The 18,204-nt window shown below is 43.5% G+C and overlaps 1 protein-coding gene across 1 annotated transcript; it reads right to left on the bottom strand.

The window, feature by feature from the left end:
* Positions 1 to 901: 901 nt before the first annotated feature.
* On the bottom strand, positions 902 to 18,002 carry LOC123188297 (DNA repair protein RAD51 homolog 3). Its single transcript, XM_044600346.1, has 9 exons — positions 17,721 to 18,002; positions 17,534 to 17,616; positions 5,300 to 5,422; positions 4,899 to 4,932; positions 4,757 to 4,827; positions 4,451 to 4,677; positions 4,113 to 4,244; positions 2,247 to 2,313; positions 902 to 1,342 (listed from the first exon to the last, which is right to left on the bottom strand). Exons 2-9 carry the CDS (start codon positions 17,571 to 17,573, stop codon positions 1,164 to 1,166), a joined length of 873 nt encoding a protein of 290 aa, XP_044456281.1. The 5' UTR covers positions 17,574 to 17,616; positions 17,721 to 18,002; the 3' UTR covers positions 902 to 1,163.
* Between the last annotated feature and the right edge of the window lie 202 nt (positions 18,003 to 18,204).

The following is an 18,204-nucleotide window of genomic DNA, read 5'->3' on the forward strand; positions in this document are numbered from 1 at the left end:
GGTTCCCTTCAACCCGCACGTCATGGCGCCATGTGCGTAGACGCCCAAGGCCGAGGCCGCCTCAGCGCCGTGGGCTAATTGGCCGACGAGACTAACCAAAATATTGTATATGGCAATTTCTGTGAGTGTATATGGTACTGTACTTATTCGTAAAAAATATATTGTATTGATATATATGCTAGTAAAAGTTCTACGGATATTTTGTATGCTTTTACACACAAAGACTTACCTAATGAACAAAATATTAGAGCATACACATATACCCACAGCATCCTTTAAACATCCCTAAAATATGGGTGAACTGATTGCGCTTTTTACTACATACAGGATAGTTACACATGGACTAGGGGCAAAATGGTCTTTTAACTTCACACTTAAACCCTTTAGTGTCTAAAATGGACGAAAATGTCAAATAAGAAACAAAATTTACTTTAGAGGTCAAATAGGGAACTTTTTTTATTTTGGGCCAAATAAGGAAACAAATTTTAAGAAAAGACCAAATAAGGAATTCTCTCTTAAAGAAAAACTTATCCAACATCATCTGAGATAGTTTGAGCATATATAACACAGACCAGAAGCTCCGGTACATAACAGACGGTTAAAGCATGCTACTAATGTAAGAGAGGTCAAGATGAACCAAACCTAACATGATAGGAGCCCGTGCAAGAGTTTCACCAAAGAACTAGCCATGTAAAGGGGTGTGTGAAAGTTACTATCCACTTGTCATAACCATGAGTTGATTTCAAGATCTTGTAGGTTTCAGCCTACCTCAACTTATTTGGGACTAAAGAATGTTATTGTCGTTGTAATCTTAATACTACATGGCACAACGGTATTCCTACCGGCCCCGTGGTGCTACTACTACCCGTTTCCGATCATGTTCACCGCAGAACTGCAGATATGCTGTCATTTGACATTTTACATGTTGGGGCAGATGAATCAACAGGACTGCATCTTTGAATCAATGGATCAACCAAATGAGTTGAACTTCGCTTTTCCAGTAGCTACTTACACATGGCACATACTCCCTCCGTTCCAAAATAGATAACCCAACTTTATACTAAAGTTAGTACAAAGTTGAGTCATCTATTTTAAAACAGAGGGAGTAATGCCTAAGCGAATGGCGCAATTCTTTGGATGCGAGACCATGCATTTCAACGTTGCTACATTACCCTAACTCGCTTGCAGCTTGAACTGCCAGCGTCTCTCACCCCTTTGCTTGTCACTGCATACGGTGTTGAAGCTACAGGAAGTGAAGGGGACTTGTCCAGGTATGCACACCGCTCGTTCCCTTTCCAGTATAGAATCAGTCGATTTGTGCACGAGTGGGACCAGCTGTCACCTGCATAACAGCATTGCATTGTGTTCATTTCCTGAGTCGATCAGCCTCAGAACCAGCAACAGGTTTGTACATAAATTAGAAGTTCCGCTACACTCTTACTACCCAATTCATGGAATATTCAGAGATGGAACATTGAGCTTTTGCAGAACCATAGAGATGTCCAAACACTCATATATTAATATTATCATTGCCTTACTGTCAGCAATTCCACTGGAAAAATTATTTTGCGAGCTAACATCTAACCCCTTCGGAGATGCTGTCGACCATTAGAACGGAACATTTTTTAGCAACTCATCAACACAGAAAATAGTGTAATTTTTGGAGAAATGGCCAGAAGCTACAAGCTACTTGCAGTTCTTCTTTAAAGAGAAACCCAAATAAACAGCAGAATCAATCACTCTAGGAAATGTGACTACAAATGTATTTTGAAGAAATGGGCAGAAGCTACAAGCTACTTGTCGTTCTTGTTTAAAGAGAAACCCAAATAAGAAGCAGAATCAATCAAGCTAATGAAGTTTTCCTTTATAAGCAATAATTGCGCACCTCATATACAATTGTGTGTTACAATATTTGGATAATTTCGTTTAAGGAAAAGAATGTCATGTAAATTAATAATACTACCTTTAGTCACAAAATGTTAAAGTTTTGGACATTGAAATTGTCTTCAAAACACAATTTCGTCAGCTAATTATATTGTAATGTTAATTTCTTTGACCGGAGATAGCAAACTCTTGCATTAGTTTGAATGTATAACAAACAAATGTAATGTTGACAAAATAACATCACATAGGAAATAGTGTTGTTGATTTCAGAAGTTTTCTTTAGAAAACAATTAAAATCATGGGCATCTGTAAATGATTGGAAGGCAAAATTAAGGGTCATAGTTACATAGATAGGAACTAACCTAGAGCAAGAGTTAACTGAAATGATCCTTCTGTAAATTTAGTAGTTACTTGGTTCAACAAGACAACCTGCTCAAAGAAATATGACATAAGTCTGTTAGCCTCATTGAGTAGGGTAGTTCTTAACTTACACATCATCATTGAGTTGTTTCTAGAGAAAATTCCATATATACCAATGAAAATCTGGTCAGTTCTGCATATGTCACTAAAAAAATCCCAATTCCAATTAGAACACCCAAATTTTATGGCAGTTCCAAATATCTACTGTCAATAGACTGGGTGTTGGCCATCAGATTTTTGCCACATCGACAAAGATACCTTTACTAATGTTTCTTTTCATGTGCCTGCTTCTCTCCCGAACTCTCTACTACCAAAAGGTGACAAATATTTTCTGCCATATATACAAAAACATGACTACATACACATCTACTACTACATCTATCAGTGGCATATGAAGAAGTTGGCACAAAGGGCAACATCGTCTTCTCAGCAGACACTTCACAGTCAACTAACAGTCAACTAGCGATTGTGGCATATTTGGAACTGGCTCAAATTTTGAGTGGTACATTTGGAGCCAGGATTTTTTTGAGTGGCATATCGGGAACTGACCAAATTCTCAGTAGTATATATGGAATTTTCACTTGTTATTACTGTAACGAATAAAAGAATGGAACCGGATAAAACAACGTAGTACAAACAGATCAGATAACGAAGGCAAGTAATCAGAAATAGATGGGCTGTTGTCAAAGCATGCAAGAAATAGCTATATACTCCCTCCGTTCCTAAATACAAGTCTTTGTAGAGATTTCACTATGGACCACATACGGATGTATCTAGATGCATTTTAGAGTATAGATTCACTCATTTTGCTCCGTATGTGGTCCATAGTGGAATCTCTCCAAAGACTTATATTTAGGAACGGAGGGAGTAGTGGTATTAAAGCAGGTCATACCCGGGACAGCAGCAGAGTTCCACCCCAAAATGTATTTTTTTGACGACAAGGGGCAGGCCCTCTGCCAATTTCATATAGATAGGGGGGAATACAAAAGTGTACAGAAGATATTTACAAAACCAAAAAGGCCCTAAGAATTAATGCCGTTTGCCTAGCCAACCCCAACTGGACAAGGCCCTCCCTGACAAGGTAAGGAACATCCAACACTAGCAAAGAGACATTCTCAAAAAGCCTCCGGCTCCTCTCCTTGCACACATGCCACAACACATAAATGAGCACCTTGCCAAAATGCCTCTGCCCCGACGAGTCAAAAGCCTCAATATTTTTGTTCCACCAGTCCTCGAGCGTGGAAAAAACCGGGGCCGAGCTGGGTATGATCGAGGACCAGCCAGCAACGATACCCAAAATGTGTGTTCCTTCATAATGCTACTCCCTTCTAGTGTAGTGTCAAAAAATGTCTTACATTATGGGACGGAGGGAGTAACATTTATGTGCATAGAAAAAATCCATTTACTAGTACTACCTCAGTAATAAGAATAGAGCCCAGTTAATTTATAGGAACTGCTATATGGTTTCTCAACTCAACTAGCACAATTTTTCATAGTTTATCCATAATCTGAATTTTAATACGCAAGGCGGATATGGGCTATAAATCGGCACCTAGAATACAAGTATACAATTTCACAACAGGAACATTAGCTTGAAATTACCAATACATATGCCTAGCAGAAGACCATGGGGAACAGAAGGCATAATGACATGACAAATCTTGCAGAAGTTGAAAAGTTCAAACAATATCACAACCAATGATAATCCACCATGGTTCTGCATAATAACATGACAAATCTGTCTACAAAACTAATACAACCCTGATAACAGTTTCCGCATCAATGTCAAGACGGTTTGTGAAACTTACCGCCAAGTTATATGACTTTGAAATCTTCATCAACTTCAATGATAATCCACTGAGCACTCTAGTCCTCAGAGCCAGATCATCGAAATCTTGTCGAAAGTGGAAAGTAACACTATCAATAATAACTATTCTCACCTGTAAAGCATAGAAAAATAATGGTTATTAGGTAACACTCAACCAATTCTGGTAGACACTGCTAAGAAGGGAAGGGTGGAAAAATAATTTCTGCAAACATACAACTGCCAGAAAACTCATCTTGAGGCAAAATAGAGGTGAAGGACAAAACATTGAACATAATTCAGGTGATTAAACCTGAAGACTCAGTTGTTCAAGAATATTACATCTTTATGTTCTCTGAGGAATTTCTCCAGATAGTTTATCACCGCAATCTGTTCAGTGTAGCTGCATATTCGGAAGTAGTAGATTCCTGCCAGGAAACTCTCAGGCTGCAGATTTTCTTGGCCAGATGACGACTTGTCATGGTGGCATGGAAAATACTCCATTATGTCACTGATACACCCTTCAGCAATTTGATAGACGCGTTCAACCATGAAACTGCCCTCTGTATCTGTTAAAATGAAATGAAATATTGTTAATAGTTTCTCAAAAGACACACGACACAATTGCTTTCTGTGAAACCACTATACCAATATAAATTGCTTTGCCGCCAAGGCCACCATAGTCCACGGGAATTTGGACGTTGATTGCTAGCTGAATCCTACAAAAGCTGGCACTTAGTATGGTAATTTTCTTCTGAAATTGCATTGAATCAATAGTAGGTGCACATACCCCAGTTGAGTTTTACCAATTCCTGGAACCCCACCTGAATAAATCTAGTAGTTGATTAGTCTAGTCACCACAGATACATCAACGGGCATACTGTTTTACATAACGAACTCAACAGAGAAAAATGAAAGCCCTTATGAGATGTTCATGCACAAGTGATAAAAAGAGTAGAACAAAGACTCGCTAACTTCATCCTGCAAAAGAAAAAGACTCACTAACTTCATACAATTAATCACAACAGTAGAATAAGTTAACAGCACTATTGCTAGAAGACAGGAAACCAAGAAACAAGCTATAGAAACAGAGCTAAAGGATAAACAGACTAAAAGTTGCCCACTTGATTATATGGTTAACCAAGAAGTCCAATGCATTCCTTCAGCAAGAAAGATGTTAAAAAGGCGCACCTATCTCAGTAACTTCTTTACAATGAATCCCTCCACCAAGTATGCCGTTCAAGTCACCAGAGCCAGTAGTGATGTGTTTCTGTGATTGCTCCTGAGACAGCATATCCCATGCATTTTGGGCTCCTGCAACGTATTGAATGAATGAGATGCAGTACTATTACAATTCATTGTTATATCGAGGATATATAAAACGTGAAAAAAATCAAGAGCAACAGGTACAACGGCTCGCAAAGCTATTGAATCGTGTGGCACTGTTGACACCAGATTTTGGCATGGTCACGAATCCGGGTTCATATGCAAAAGTTAGAGGCAACACTTCGCGGGCCGGCCCTGAGTGAGAAAGTATTCGGCCTTTGCCAGCTGAATGAAACCTTGCCGGGGTAAAACCTTGCCAATGTGAGGGCTTGCCGGCGTGGAAAGCTTGCCGGCGGAGGAGCTTGCCGGCGTGGAAAGCTTGCCGGCGGAGAAGCTTGCCGGTGTGAAACCTTGCCGGGGAGGAAAGCTTGCCGGGGGGAAAAGCTTGCCGGGCGAAGACCTTGCCGGGGCTGAAAAGCTTGCCTGGAAAGAGCTTGCTGGGTGGAAACTGTCAAGGCCAATCCGACCAGAAGCTGAAGGTGGGCTCAAATGATTATCTAGATGGACTCGGATGAAGAAGTGTTCAACATGAAAGTTATTCATAACGTCGAAACGGTCAACTTTGCTTTTGGAGTCATCATCATCCGACGTAGTATACGACCTGCAGAGACGCTACAAGAGTCGGATGGTCGAGTCAGCTACATGACCGAGTCCGACTCGAAATTAAAGATGACCCCGTGGAGTATTCAAGATGGCCTTATTTAGAAAAGTGATCAACATACGGATTGTTGGCCTCATCGAAGCGTACTAAAATTGATATTTGAACCGTCTCCATCGGAAGTCATATGCAGATTCCACGGCCCGCGCAAGGAGCAAGACAGAAGATTGGATCAGATTTGGGCTGAATCCAAGTGGGACCAGAACTAGGACTCTAGGTCGTGAATTGATGTAATTTTCTTGTAAGGAAAGCCTAGATGAATCGTTTGCTTGTACGGGAAGTCCAGCCGCCTCTTATATATGTTGGGGGTGACGGCCGATTGAACAACACACAATCGAACAAATCAATATACTACTTTTTCATCTATGTTTTATCTCTCCACCGTTTTTCTCTCTCGTTCTTCGCTGTTCTTCGTGTTTGAGAGCTGCGAATCCCGAGGCTCTAGGGGCGAGCGAATCGACCTAGGGCAGCCCATAGCCGCCGCAATCCCTGACGGGGTCCCTCCCGGGTGCGCGGGGTTTCGGGTTTGCAAAAGCGCCCGCCGACTGTCTTGCGTATCGCGCTGTCGGTCGGGTCTCCTTCGACGTGAGCTGCAGTGCATCACCCCCGGCGTCGAGGGTACACGTGACGTGTTCGTGTGTCAACACACTTTTTGGCGACTCCGCTGGGGATCGAAGATCAATCGTCATCATCCACCATGTCTGATATTCCCAAGCCATCTGAGGTAGACGCCGATAACATCATTAAGCCCAGTCTTGATGAGATATCGGCCGATCATCGCCAAGTTTATGAGGAGTACAAGAAGGCGCGCGAGGAGAAGGACTTGCAGGAGTTCCTTGCAAAGTTCAAGAAGGATCGCCAAGGCAACATCACTCCGATTGAAGAAATCAAGTTCCCTCCTCTTCAAGCCGAGCAGGTTAAACCCTCTGTAAGTACTGCCTTTTCTCCTGAGCAGTGGGCTGAGATTGAAAGTCGTATTGCTGATGGTAACAATCTAGTCTACCAAACTTTCATAGAAAATACTAATGCTCAGAAGAATACATCTCAATCGTCTAGTGGTAATGATGGTGTAGCTGCTAGTGTGCAAAACCCTAATCTGGCTTTACCTATTGCATCGGCGCCTCCCGTGCCGATGGCTTATTATCCTACCCAAACAAATCAGATTGTGACTGCACCCATCAACCCTATTATGAGCATGCCAGGTTCGGTGGCAACGCCGAACCAAACCCTACCTACAGCTACAACCACTCGACCACTACCGAATTATGGGTCGACATACATGCCACAATTCTTACCTACAGCTAATAACCCTACTCCTCCTATGCCACTGCCACAAGCTTCATGTCCACTATGGATGATGGTCTAGCTAATCTTAGAGAGGAGATGGCTAAGATGCTTCGAGAGAATTTTGGAGTTGAGTTACCTCGGAATCGGATTTACCAAAAGCCGTACCCCGAGTACTTTGATGCCATCCAGTGCCCTCCAGGATATAAAATTCCAGATTTTGTTAAGTTTAATGGAGAAGGCACAAAAACCACATGGGAGCATGTTAGTCAATATTTAGCACAATTAGGTGAGGCAGGCTCATTGAATGAATTGAAAGTGCGTTTATTTCCTTTATCATTAACTAGTACCACATTTTCATGGTTTTCTTCTTTATCACATGGTTCCATTCGGGTTTGGTCGCAGCTAGAGCAGAAGTTTCATGATCACTTTTATAGCGGCGACAATGAGCTTAAGTTGTCACATCTAACATCGGTTAAACAGAAGCATGATGAATCGGTCTCCGATTACGTCAAGAGATTCAGAGAAACAAAAAACCGGTGTTTTAGTTTGGTGATAACCGAGAGGGACTTGGCGGACCTGGTGCTGAGTGGTTTAAGAACTCCCATTAGAGAAAAGCTAGAAGGCTATGAGTTCTTAAATATCAACCAAGTCTTACAAAGGGCTTTGGCTCAAGAAAGCCGAAGCAAAGACCTTAAAGAAGTGCATAGATACAAAGCCGATCGTCCAAAGATGAATATGGTGGAATATGATAGTGATCACTCGGACGATGAGGGTGATGTTTTTTCTACTGAATTTGTTTGGCCATCTAAGGCCAAACCCTTTACTTGCAATGATCTGAAACCGATTCATAAGAATCGTGATGAGGAGATGAAGTTTACTTTTAACATTGCTAAGTGTGATAGAATATTTGATGCTTTGTTGCAGGCTAAGATTATTAGAATATCTCATACATTACCGCCGTTTGAAGAGCTGAAACGGCGCGCTTATTGCAAGTATCATAATTCTTTTTCTCATGCTACTAATGATTGCAATGTTTTTCGACGACAGATACAATCGGCCATTAATGACGGACGATTGAACTTTTCTGAGATGCAAGTTGATAAACAACCTTTTCCAATGAATACCATGGATTTGGAGGGAAGAAGCTACTCATTCGGCCGGAGGTAGCCGAATCTGCTAATAAAACTAATGTCATTATTGGTGAGCCCAGGAAAGACAAGGAGGGCAACAAGGTCTTGGGGAGACATGTTGTGCTTGATAAGCAGCCCGATGGCAAGGAAGTGATCAAAGTCACCATCAAGAATCCTACACTCGGAGGGCAACCGCAAGTGCAAGAAAATACTCGAGTTAAATTTGTCAAACCCAAGAGTCCAGAAGTTGGCAAGTGGAAGAGGAATGAGGCAAAAGTGCAGCGCAAGAAAATCAAGCCAACTTTTGATATGTTGTTGTCCAAGTATGCCAATCATGCGGCCGGTTCTAGCTCTAACCGGTCATCAAATTGGAAGCGCTCAAGGTCACCTCCTCAGGAAGAATTTCAGCATCATGCAAGGCCATATGGGTCGTGGGCGCCAGGACCATGGATGCCGCCACCCCCCTATGTGCCATACTACATGGGGGACTTCAATGGAAGATGGAGGCAGCCCCCAATGGCCCCTTATGCTTTTCATCTAGGTTGTGCAGAACCAAGGAGGCCCGTTTGTGAGAGACTTTCTTATCCCACACGAGGCCGTTTGAACAATGGTGTCAATCGGCCAGTGCAAGATAATCAAAAAAGGGTCGGCAAGCAAGAATGGCGTGTTAAATCGCCAAGTGCTGCAATGGTCGAGTCAAGCAAAGGCAAGGAAAAAACCGATACCGACTCACTCATCTTGGGCTCCGAAACATTCGCCATACAACAGCCGATTATGCATAACGATCCGACTGAGCCGATACTTGCTATCGCGCCAAAGTACTTGGCTAATGACCTTGAAGGAAACACCAGCCAAGTAAAGATGAGAGATCCTAAATACACTCAGCCAAAGTGGTGTCCTCCAGGGCTGACAAAAACACAAAAGAGGAAACTACAGAGGTTAAGGAGTCAAGAGATGACAAAACAAGAAGCCGAGAAGCAAAGGGATAAGTTGTTCAATGACACTCGGCCCATGGTGCCTACAAAACAAGTGTGGAGGCCTAAGCAAATACAAGATGCAGTTGCTTCTACACCTATCACAGCAGCACCTGCGCCACCAAAGGAGGACGATGCGACAGCTATTACATCGTCTGCGACACTTCTTACTTCTCCTTCACTTGGACAAATTTCAGAATCGGTGGATGCACTTGAAGAAGAGGATGATATGTTGGACTATGAGTCTACGCCGGTTCATGAAGGTATGGATATCAATATGGTATATTACTTACCTGCTGAGTTTCGTGCTGTCAATGAGGAAGGGGAGGTGGCTCAGCTGGATTTTGGCCCTAAAAATGCAATATTCGAGAAGCCAAAAGACCCAGTAACGCATCTGAAACCGTTGTATCTCAGAGGTCATATCAATGGATCACCGCTCACTCGGATGCTTGTTGATGGTGGTGCTGTGGTGAATCTTATGCCGTATTCGGTCTTCAAAAAATTGGGGCTGCATGATGAAGAGTTGATAAAGACCAACATGGTGCTCAATGGATTTGAAGGCAAAGAGAAAACTGAAGCCAAAGGTGTGATGTATGTGGAGCTCACGGTGGGAAGTAAAACTTTGGCTACCGCATTCTTTGTCGCTGAGGTGCAAGGTAACTACAATGTCATACTAGGCCGTGATTGGGTTCATGCAAACCAGTGCGTGCCATCCACTATGCACCAGTTTTTGATCCAGTGGGTTGATGATGAAGTGGAAGTCATTCATGCGGATAACTCGGCCTGTGTTGCTTTGGCCGAGGCATCGGTGGATTGGCAACACCCAAATGCTACTTGCTTGACGGGACGTGACTTGTCAGAATTCGATTTTCTCAGCGCAACCAAGAATGGTTTCGTGCCCGTCTCTTTAAAGCCGACTGAATGCAATCGGCTCCAAGGTATGATATGTTTAAATGGATCCTAACTCAGAGTGGTTACAAAAGCGACTTGTAGAATATCGGTCCAATGAGAACGATATGTATGAGTCCATAGAAGAGTTAGATGATATGGATAAATTAGGACAAGGTTTTACATCGGCCGATCCATTAGAAGAGATAGATATAGGAGATGGTTCAACTCCTAGGCCGACATTTGTAAATGCAAATTTAAGAGCCGATCATAAAGCTAAGTTGATCGAGCTGTTGAAAGAATATGTCTGTTGCTTTGCGTGGGAATATCATGAGATGCCAGGTTTAAGCCGAGAGCTAGTGGAGCATCGGTTACCTATAAAGGCTGGTTTTAGACCATATAAACAATCGGCCAGAAAGTTTAATCCAAAAACATATGACCGGATCAAGGAAGAGATCGGTCGTTTGCTTAAAGCTAATTTTATTAGACCTTGCAGGTATGCCGAGTGGATTTCTAACATTGTCCCAGTGGAAAAGAAAGGATCCGGCAAGTTGAGGGTGTGCATTGACTTCAGAGATCTGAATAGGGCTACACCCAAAGATGAGTATCCCATGCCAATAGCCGATATGCTTATTAATGATGCTTCTGGACATAAAGTTATTAGCTTTCTAGATGGTAATGCCGGATACAATCAGATTTTTATGGCCGAAGAGAACATGTCCAAAACAGCTTTTCGTTGCCCTGGTTTTCTTGGTTTATTCGAGTGGACAGTGATGACATTCGGATTAAAGAATGCTGGCGCCACATATCAAAGGGCTATGATTTTGATTTTTCATGATTTACTCGGTGTCATACTTGAAGTTTATATTGATGATATTGTTGTCAAATCGGATGTTTTTGAATACCACTTGGCCGATTTGCGTTTAGCTTTTGAAAGAATGAAAAAGTATGGACTAAAGATGAATCCTTTGCAGTGTGCATTCGGTGTGTCGGCTGGTAAGTTTTTGGGTTTCATTATCCATGAAGATGGCATAGAGATTGATCCCAAAAAGATAGAGGCCATACAAAAAGTGGAAGCTCCAAGATGCAAGAGAGATATGCAAAAGTTCCTTGGCAAGGTCAATTACTTGAGGAGGTTCATAGCTAATTTGTCAGGGAAGGTTGATGCGTTTACTCCTATCCTTCGGTTAAAGAATGATGCTGATTTCACTTGGGGGGCAAAACAGTAAGAAGCATTTGATATGATCAAGAATTATTTGTGCACTCCTCCGGTGATGAAAGCACCCAAGCATAGGGAACCCTTCAGGCTTTACATTGCAGCAGAAGAAGAAGTTATTGGTGCTGTTTTGACTCAAGAAACCGAGGGAAAGAGCATGCTATTACATATTTGAGCAGACGCTTGTTGGGCGCCGAGACAAGGTATACATTTATTGAGGAACTATGTCTATGCTTATATTATGCTTGCACAAAATTGAGACATTATTTAGTGTCGAGTGCTTGTATAGTAGCTTGTCAAACCGATGTCATTAAATACATGTTGCATAGGCCAATTCTTAGTGGTAGAATTGGCAAGTGGGCTTATGCTTTGATTGAATATGATTTGGCTTATGAATCTCTAAAATCCATGAAAGGCCAAATCGTTGCTAAATTTATTGTTGAACATCGGATTGATGACAAGTATGACATTGATATAAACCTTGTCTCATTAGTACCGTGGAGATTATATTTTGATGGTTCAGTTTGTAGCAATGGCCAAGGTGTTGGTATTGTTTACATATCTCCTCATGGTGCTGTTTTTGAAGCCTCATGCCGCTTAGAATATTTTTGCACAAATAATCAAGCCGAATATGAAGCATTGTTATTCGGTTTAGAGATGTTGCTTGCTATAGGTGTTACACATATTGAGGCTTATGGTGATTCGTTACTAGTGGTGCAGCAAATATCCAAAGTCTTTCAGTGTTTGGACGAATCACTTAATGTTTATCTTAATAAATGTCTAGATATAATTTCTACTTTGGATTGTTTTAGCATTGCTCATATATCTAGACATGACAATTGGAAAGCAAATGAGTTGGCACAACAGGCATCCGGCTACCATGTTGATCATGGCGTGTTTCATATTTCTGAAAAGCCGATGTCTAGTCTTGCCGACGTAGGGGAGGCCGAACCGGAGCCCACCGTTTCGGCCATTAATGAAATATTCAATGCAGGAGAAAGTCAAGACTGGAGGAAACCCATTGTTGATTATTTGTGTGATCCTAGTAGAAGGGTGGACAGGGCTGTTCGGCGGATGGCTTTCAAGTATACAATGAGAGATGATGATCTCTATCGCCGAACGGTTGATGATGTTCTTCTAAAGTGCTTGGACGAGGACCAAGCGAGAGTTGCTATGGGGGAGGTCCATGAAGGTATTTGTGGCACTCATCAATCGGCTCCCAAGATGAAATGGTTGCTACGACGTGCTGGATTTTATTGGCCGACTATGATTAATGATTGCTTCAGATATTACAAAGGGTGTGAAGCTTGTCAAAAATTTGGTGATATTCAGTTGGCTCCTGCTGCTATGTTACATCCCATTATCAAGCCGTGGCCTTTCAGAGGATGGGGTTTAGACTTTATTGGACAAATTCATCCGTCTTCCTCAAAGGGGCATCGGTTCGTATTGGTGGCAACCGATTATTTCACTAAATGGTCTGAAGCAGTACCTCTCAAGAACATGACACATACGGAGGTGATTAAATTCATAACCGAGCACATTATTCATAGATTCGGCATTCCTCAAACATTGACTACAGATCAAGGCTCCTCTTTCATGTCACACCAAGTTAGAGAATTTGCCGAATCTTATAACATAAAATTGCTCAATTCCTCTCCATATTATGCCCAAGCCAATGGACAAGCTGAGTCTAGCAATAAAATTTTAATCAAGCTCATCAAGAGGAAGATTGAGGATAATCCAAGGAGATGGCATGAGTTGTTGTCTGAAGCTTTGTGGGCACATAGGATCTCAAGACATGGTGCTACAAAGGTGACTCCATATGAGCTAGTATACGGTCAAGAGGCTGTTTTACCGGTGGAAGTGAATTTGAATGCTTTGAGAATAGCCAAACAAAATGATTTATCGGCAGTAGACTTTTAGAACTTGATGATGGACAATATTGATGAGATTGCCGATAAACGTTTGGCTGCTTTGAAGGCCGTAGAGAGGGACAAGTTGAGGGTAGCAAGGGCTTACAATAAGAAGGTTAAGTTGAAGAATTTTCAAGTTGGCGATCTCGTCTGGAAAGTAATTCTCCCGATTGGTTCAAGGGACAGAAAATTCGGGAAGTGGTCTCCAAGTTGGGAAGGTCCTTTTAGAATTGCAAGAATAGTTCCCGAAAACTCTTATTTGGTGGAATCCGTACAAGGGGCACTGTTACCTCGAGCTCTCAATGGCAAGTACTTGAAGAAATACCACCCAAGTTGTGGCAAGAAGCCTAAGTGGGCAATGGCCGATATATGACTATCGCCCTTAGCACAGACATGGCCGATACCTGATTATCGTCCTGAGGAAAATAAATGGCCGATGGAGTGTTGACATCGTCCTTAGAACAAACACAATATAAGTTATTTTTCGGCACACAAGCTTTGTCGAAAAACAGGGGGGCATGTGTTGACACCAGATTTTGGCATGGTCACGAATCCGGGTTCGTATGCAAAAGTTAGAGGCAACACTTCGCGGGCCGGCCCTGAGTAAGAAAGTATTCGGCCTTTGCCGGCTGAATGAAACCTTGCCAGGGTAAAACCTTGCCGATGTGAGGGCTTGCCGACGTGGAAAGCTTGCCGGCGGAGGAGCTTGCCGGCGTGGAAAGCTTGCCGGCGGAGAAGCTTGCCGGGGGGAAACCTTGCCGGGGAGGAAAGCTTGCCGGGGGGAAAAGCTTGCCAGGCGAAGACCTTGCCAGGGCTGAAAAGCTTGCCAGGAAAGAGCTTGCTGGGTGGAAACTGTCAAGGCCAATCAGACCAGAAGCTGAAGATGGGCTCAAATGATTATCTAGATGGACTCGGATGAAGAAGTGTTCAACATGAAAGTTATTCGTAACGTCGAAACGGTCAACTTTGCTTTTGGAGTCATCATCATCCGACGTAGTATACGACCTGCAGAGACGCTACAAGAGTCGGATGGTCCAGTCAGCTACATGACCGAGTCCGACTTGAAATTAAAGATGACCCCGTGGAGTATTCAAGATGGCCTTATTTGGAAAAGTGATCAACATACGGATTGTTGGCCTCATCGAAGCGTACAAAATTGATATTTGAACCGTCTCCATCGGAAGTCATATGCAGATTCCACGGCCCGCGCAAGGAGCAAGACAGAAGATTGAATCAGATTCGGGCTGAATCCAAGTGGGACCAGAACTAGGACTCTAGGTCGTGAATTGATGTAATTTTCTTGTAAGGAAAGCCTAGATGAATCGTTTGCTTGTACGGGAAGTCCAGCCGCCTCTTATATATGTTGGGGGTGACGGCCGATTGAACAACACACAATCGAACAAATCAATATACTACTTTTTCATCTACGTTTTATATCTCCACCGTTTTTCTCTCTCGTTCTTCGCTGTTCTTCGTGTTTGAGAGCTGCGAATCCCGAGGCTCTAGGGGCGAGCGAATCGACCTAGGGCAGCCCATAGCCGCCGCAATCCCTGACGGGGTCCCTCCCGGGTGCGCGGGGTTTCGGGTCTGCAAAAGCGCCCGCCGACTGTCTTGTGTATCGCGCTGTCGGTCGGGTCTCCTTCGACGTGAGCTGCGGTGCATCATCCCCGGCGTCGAGGGTACACGTGACGTGTTCGTGTGTCAACAGGCACATTGGCAGCAGGACATATCAAAGTTCAGATAATGACCACAGATATGCAGAAGGGCATCTAAATGACCACAACTAGGACATGAATACCGATTACATAAAATATCCCATTATCATAGCTTCACAATTACCTTACTCGAGTCCAAAAGGGGAAATAAATTGGCCGAGCATAACAAAACAGGATGAACAGAATTATAACACATTTTACAAGCAATAGCCAAGAAACGGCATCGTACAAGGAGTCAAGGAGTATGTTTCTCTGAGAATGCCTCTAGGATCTTTGGCTCCATTGAACTTGTTTGCACCCTCAATGAACTTGAGAATATCGACAGCCTCCTGGATCTCATAGTTCATATCTGTACAAGTACAACAGGAGAGGATGCAGATGGTGTGCGGCTGTGCATAGGCACACCAAAAAAATTGTGGGTTCAAGTAATCACTGGGTGACTGGAAGCTCGTAACTCAACCAATGTCCAAGACTACGGGTGGAGAGTGGAGACAGCAGGGGCATGTGATGTCATGATGACGTAGAACCCTAGAACAAGACGGGCAATCATAGCAACACGCTTGAGAGGCAGAGGGGTTTGAGGCGTAAAGTCTAAAACAGTGACACTATGGCATGGGGGGGCAGCTCTTGGGATGGTGGAGAGCAAAAGTCATTATGGAGGAGATAAATTTTCAGGGTGTTAAGTACAGGGTATGTGAATGGGCAGAAAACAAACTATTATGTGCATGTCCGTCCAGATACAAAGGGTCTCTTTATAACTGACATATATAAAAGAAAGTCAAGAGTCTGAAATTTTCATTAGGGGTCCGTTTGAGTGTCAAAACTCAACTCTGTAAACGATCTGGAGAATTAAAGAGGAAAATTCAATTCAGCCGAAGATGGAGATGAGCTGTAATTCCAATTTCCATGGAATATGTGTCAAAATGGAAATTGGTAATTGAACAGTTAATACATACTTTTGACGATTGCAACACCAGTACTCAGACAATTTTAGCAAAAAAATAATCAGACATTTTGGTACAAGCATGACATGAGGAACAACATTGTAATTATCATCTGCTCCAGGTGATGACAATGGCCAACACGACAAGATCACTGCCAGAACAAGAAAACAAGGGGATTTACAAACTATGCATCCCATTACATAAACTTGGCCTTTTTTGCTAGTGAAACTTGGGGTATGTTTGGTTCATGCGATAGCATGCCCTACCAAATTTTGCCGCTAGCCAAAAAATTGGCTAGAGATTCCTTGGTCCTTTGTTGGCTGAAAACTTGGCAAGATTTGTGAAGAGAATGTGAGGAGAGTTGGCAATACTCCATAGGCAACCAAAATATTTTTAACCAACCAAGTGAATGCCAAAGTATCATGGGCTGACAGCAATTTAGTAGGGTCAATTGGGGCACCAACCAAAAATACCCTTTGTTTGCAACTCCAAATTACTTGGAAAAGGCCTTGTGCATCCAAGAAGGGAATTAGGGGTTTAAAAGGCTGCACAGATTCTACGGTTTCAAGGAGAAAATGAGCAGAAGGTGAATACGAGCAGCACAAGCAACAGGGTGCCACGGGAGGGGAGAGGATGAGAATGGGCGCTAGGTTTAGTTTGTCTTACTTTAAGATATTTACATGAGTTGCCTTATATGCTTGAGCTTCTCATTTCCTAACTTGCTTCACAACAAATTAAAACAAGCCAGAAACTACTTTAAAGGAGACGCACCAAGTTAGCTGCAAATAGCATAAGAAATGCATAAAAGGATGACAGCGCCTAACTACAGAAACCACTGCCTCATGTTCCATAGAAAAGAACAACAGAAGCAGAGAACAATGCTCACCCCTCAGTTCAAAGACAGCACCACGACCAGTGTTTGTTATCATCTCAGATCCAGGAAGCACCAACAAACATACTGGTACTGTTATCCTTCAGAGCAGGATACCATACCTCCAGTAAAGATCAGCTACATATATCAACTAAAAGCCGGCATTTCCCCACATATGTTGCCAGCATCAACAGCAACCCTACAGCAAAAAAAAAACTAGACGAATCCAACAGAAGACACAAACCTTACAACGTGATTCCCAGGAACTTGCGCACAGGCATGGTAATCCCTACGCATCAAACAGAGAGAGAATGACGACACAAACCCTAGAACCACTAGAACCCGAATCAACCAGTTACACATCAAATCAGGCGCATCCCGCATCCTTTCCTCACGGGCCCAAGAGAAACCCCCGTTTCCCGCTGCTAAAACCGAGCGCACAAACGCCTCCTACCAGCTGCGTGCAGAATCAAATCGAGCGGAATCAACATGGGCGGAGATACCTTGGAGGAGCAGCTTCTGCGCGGTCTCGTTGGGAGCCATGTCGCGTCCGCGGAGCGCGGCGTAGGCCTCCTCGTCGGTGTGTCTGTTGGTTCGTAGATGCAGGAAAATTCAGTAGCTATTAAGCACTTTCCACGCACCAGAAGCTATCAAGCAAATTCATTTGATCCGCGCACCATATGTACTGACCTGCGATGATGTCGGAGGCGCGGGTGGCGCGGACGGATGTGCCGGCGACGATTAGAGGACGCGGACGGGCGGCGCAGACGGAGGGGCGGCGCGGGCAGACGGCGTTGACGGAGGTGCGGCGCTGGCCGGCGGCGCGGACGGTGCTGGCGAGTGCGGCGAATCGCGGCGGCGCGAGCGAGGACTGGGCGGCGCCAGCGGTGGCAGAGGAGTCAGGAGAATTTGTTTTATTTTATTTTTATTTTATTTTAGAGCTTCCGGCTCTGCCGCCGGGAAAGAAGAGGGAAGCGGAGGCGGGAAGGAGAGACTTTTACAGATCTCTAGCCGCGTCCCAAGAAGGCCTTCAGACGGTTTTTTGATCGTCAACTTCAAAAAATCGGCCAGTCGCGTTTTCAAGGGCTCAGTTTTCACCGGCTCGAGCCGAAATTGGCGTCGGCGGACCCAACCCGAATCCGGCGCGCTGGGGTCGCTCGGGGGCGTCGGGCGA

Source organism: Triticum aestivum, chromosome 2A, assembly GCF_018294505.1.
Source record: "Triticum aestivum cultivar Chinese Spring chromosome 2A, IWGSC CS RefSeq v2.1, whole genome shotgun sequence".
In the NCBI taxonomy this organism is placed as follows: domain Eukaryota; kingdom Viridiplantae; phylum Streptophyta; class Magnoliopsida; order Poales; family Poaceae; genus Triticum; species Triticum aestivum.

Coding starts and splice junctions, on each gene's coding strand:
- LOC123188297 (XM_044600346.1), bottom strand. CDS start 17,573: ATGGCTCCCAACGAGACCGCGCAGAAGCTGCTCCTCCAAG. Junction 4,828..4,898: donor ATTGGTAAAACTCAACTGGG/GTATGTGCACCT, acceptor CAGCTTTTGTAG/GATTCAGCTAGCAATCAACG. Junction 4,245..4,450: donor TCCTCAGAGAACATAAAGAT/GTAATATTCTTG, acceptor TATGCTTTACAG/GTGAGAATAGTTATTATTGA.